The sequence below is a fragment of the Trachinotus anak genome, unplaced genomic scaffold (genome assembly GCF_046630095.1).
Source record: "Trachinotus anak isolate AG129_WGS33_773 ecotype Australia unplaced genomic scaffold, CSIRO_AGI_Tana_v1 ptg000023l, whole genome shotgun sequence".
Taxonomy (NCBI): Eukaryota; Metazoa; Chordata; class Actinopteri; order Carangiformes; family Carangidae; genus Trachinotus; species Trachinotus anak.
The window spans coordinates 3,561,345-3,564,874 of NW_027273874.1; the positions used below are offsets into that span (position 1 = coordinate 3,561,345).

The 3,530-nt window shown below is 38.5% G+C and overlaps 1 protein-coding gene across 1 annotated transcript; it reads left to right on the forward strand.

Moving 5' to 3' along the window:
- The first annotated feature begins 596 nt into the window (after positions 1 to 596).
- On the forward strand, positions 597 to 2,794 carry cxcl8b.3 (chemokine (C-X-C motif) ligand 8b, duplicate 3). Its single transcript, XM_071459215.1, has 5 exons — positions 597 to 885; positions 1,103 to 1,211; positions 1,345 to 1,425; positions 2,124 to 2,199; positions 2,701 to 2,794. The coding sequence occupies exons 1-5, from the start codon at positions 825 to 827 to the stop codon at positions 2,719 to 2,721; spliced, it is 348 nt and encodes a 115-aa protein (XP_071315316.1). The 5' UTR covers positions 597 to 824; the 3' UTR covers positions 2,722 to 2,794.
- Positions 2,795 to 3,530: the final 736 nt, after the last annotated feature.

Consider the following 3,530-nt stretch of genomic DNA (forward strand, 5'->3'; position numbering starts at 1 on the left):
AACTGGCTGAGTGAGGTAAACTGAGTCAAGTCAAGTCAGTCTTACTTATATAGCACCAAATCATAACAGAAGTTATTTCAAGACACTTTCATATGGTGCAGGTCTAGACTTTATAAATATAAATCCTTAGAATTCACTGGATATAAATATTTCTCCATGAGCAAGCACTAGGCAATAGTGGCAAAGAAAACTTCCACTGAAACAGGAAGAATCGTTGAGCAGAACCAGTTCCAGACCTATATGGTTGTTCAGCAGAGAGGACTTGTTGCAAAATAAGAACTAAGCACCTGTGTTATTAGAATGATGTATATGAGATCTATATGATATGATATTGATATGAGATTCTAATAACGCATAGGTACAGCTGCAGGAGCAAGCCCTCCTATGCAAAACTGACTCATGTGTGATAGTTGTGATAGTACTTGTTACTCACAGCCAATGTGTTTCAACACGAGGAGTCCATTCCTCAACACTCATGAAATCTTTAAAGGGAAGTGAAACTGGAGCCAAGCCAACCCAGATTCTAAGGAAAGTGAATGAATTACAAAACTGTGGGAAGACAGTCTGAGTTTTTTCTTAAGCACTTCTCAGGAAAATGCCCTTGGCCGGTGTTCACCCCAGTGTGAGTGTATAAAAAGGAGGTGCAGAAAGCATGGAGCAGCCAGTCTTGCTTGTTCAGGCAGCCCAAGGAAAGAAAACAGTAGGGGCAATATTCTTCCTGCTTGAGGAGCAGAAACCACAGCAAAAAGAGACGACTGCAATTCAAAAGATAAAAGATACAGCAATTCAGCAGATCCTCCTAATTTCTGCAATCTAAGACAAGGATGAATACTGCAATCCAGTGCATCATTCTCCTGGCCTGCATGGCCATGTGCTCTTCAACACGTAAGTGTGCTCATTTATTGGTTTTTCTTCTTGTTGTTTTTTTGTTGTTTTTTTGGGGGGGGTTTTTGCCATTTTCTGCATTTGGAATGAGCTAAACTTTGACTAAAAACATCTCCCTCTCTTCTTCTTTTGTTGGGTTTAACATTTCTGCAAACATGATAGATTAAACGGTACCTTTTCCATATGTTATTTATAGTGTCACTTTTATTTTTTACAGCTATGATACGCTGCCAGTGTCCAAAAACAAGCAAGATTGTAGACCCCTCTCTCATCATTAGTGCCAAGGTGATTAATCCTCGTCCATACTGCAGCACAAAAGAAGTCATGTAAGTACCTGCTGTAACATGAAAAATTAGGCAGAATTTAAGAAATAGACCATATATTAAGTTCTTATTTTCCATTGACAGAAGTGTTCTTTAGAGAGTTGTTTTACATTAAAGCCTTCTCTTTTTCCTACAGTGTCACAATGAAAGACCAGACTTTAAGGTGTCTTGACCCCAAAGAAAAATTTACCAAAAAAATCCTGGAAGTAATGCGAAAGTAAGTCATTTTTTTTTCATTTGCTACTGTTGCATACTGCATGAATAGATATGTAATTAGATATGTGACAGCTTGCTGAATAAGGTGCTTCGCAAGACAGTAACACGTGGTTTATGCTTTCCTGCAGCTGCTTGAGTAGAAGCAGCTGATACCAAAGAAAAAGAAAAGAGGGTTCTAATAAACTGATTTTAAACTGTACTCAATCAAACATGAAATGCATTTTGAGCTGCACACTAGAGTTAGAGCACTGATTCCAATCCTGAGGACTGAGATTTCTCTCCAGTATTTTCAGTTTTTCTAGTGAACTGCCACATAATTTCACTTGTTCAAGGCTCTTAAGCTAAAGTACAGAAAAAGAGGAGTTTCAACTCATCTGAAGTCAAATTTCAAGTTGGCATTTATTCTGTATAAGTGGTGACAGACCAAAAAGCTTGGGGATCATTGCCTGAGCGCATCACTTGTACTGAATCACAGTGTCAGAGTATTATGAAAATACTAAATCAGTGACTTTTTTTCCAATCCAATCCAACAATTGAATAGATTCACAAACTATGACAAGTTGAGAAGAAAAACATGCATCTGACAGGATATTTGCAACCCTTCATGATGGGTCAAACGTAGAATGGAAACCAATGTTTCAGATGATTGAAATTTCAAATTAAATGTTGACCATGATATATATTTTTTTTTATTCACAGGCAGATGGCAATACGAAAGATGAACAACACTGCCCGACAAACAGTGCGAGCCACAGTGTCAACCACAATAGAACCGGTATCATAAACACATTGCATGTGTTTGTCACTGTTACACTTAAAATGGTATCATTTCATAAGTACAAAGAGCAACAGACCTCCCCAAGGTGAGGGGAGGACTGGTGCCCTTCCTGCTTGTGGAAAAATACTGAAACTACTGAAATACTGTCCACATTGGCAGGTAAAACTAACCTTAAAGTTAGTGAAAAAAAGTGTGAAATATTTAATACTCCAGCAGCCTGAACTGAGTGATGGCATACTTAGTGAACAGTTTGTGAAGTCAGGGAAATGTGAAGTGCGTAGAGGGGTTTTTTATATAACAGTGTTATAAATACATGTGAAAAAGCAATGTGTTTTAGTATTTTAGAAATGATGTTAAATGTTAACATTATTTCATTTAACATTTTTTGCCATTTATTTGTATAATTTAAAGGACATCTGTCTACAAATGTGTGTTGTATTTATATTACTCTGTACATGTGTCAGTTTGGTTCTTTTGTGTTCTTTTTTCTTTCTTTAGACTGAAATAATAATCTACTAAACCCACTCATGCCACATGATGTCGTTGATGAAGAACTGCAAAGCTGCAATAAATTTGTTTTGTCATTTAAAAAGTGATGTTTGGCATTTTATTATTGAGAAATAACTAGTTCTCAGTTCAAAGCAGCCAGGGAAGTGGTTTCCTTTCCTCTAGGTGGCTGTATTGTTTTAGCATTTGCTACATATATTTCCCCTGTATTTATGTACTGCAGTCCGTCATCTGTATTTGTCTTACTTACACTGTATATATTCTATTCTCAAAATCAAAGTGTGTGCTCCATCCTGACTCATGAACACAGAGGCTGTAGGCACACATGATTTAATAATCAGAAAACTTATAGACATGAGAGTCAATGTTAAAACTAAAGGACGGAGGCAGAAACTAAACAAGAATGAGCGACAACAGCTACGCAAGCAGCTCTCTGAGGCTATACCTCGCTTTTACCTTAATGCTAACATCAGAATCAGAATCAGTTTTATTACCAAGTATGTTTCCACATACAAGGAATTTGTGCTGGTAGTTGGTGCAATTAGGGATCGGGAGGATCAGTGACAGTGGGGCTCTCTAGCCTTGTTGATGAGGCTAATAGCAGATGGGAAGAAGCTGTTTTTGTGGCGAGAGGTTTTGGTCCTGAAGGACCGCAGCCTCCTGCCAGAGGGGAGTGTCTCAAAGAGTTTGTGTCCAGGGTGGGAGGAGTCAGCTACAATCTTCCCTGCACGCCTCAGAGTCCTTGAGGCGTACAGGTCCTGGAGGGACGGAAGATTGCAGCCAATCACCTTCTCAGCAGAGTGGATGATACGCTGCAGTCT

Coding starts and splice junctions, on each gene's coding strand:
- cxcl8b.3 (XM_071459215.1), top strand. CDS start 825: ATGAATACTGCAATCCAGTGCATCATTCTCCTGGCCTGCATGGCCATG. Junction 1,426..2,123: donor ATCCTGGAAGTAATGCGAAA/GTAAGTCATTTT, acceptor TTTTATTCACAG/GCAGATGGCAATACGAAAGA. Junction 2,200..2,700: donor TGTCAACCACAATAGAACCG/GTATCATAAACA, acceptor TTCTTTCTTTAG/ACTGAAATAATAATCTACTA.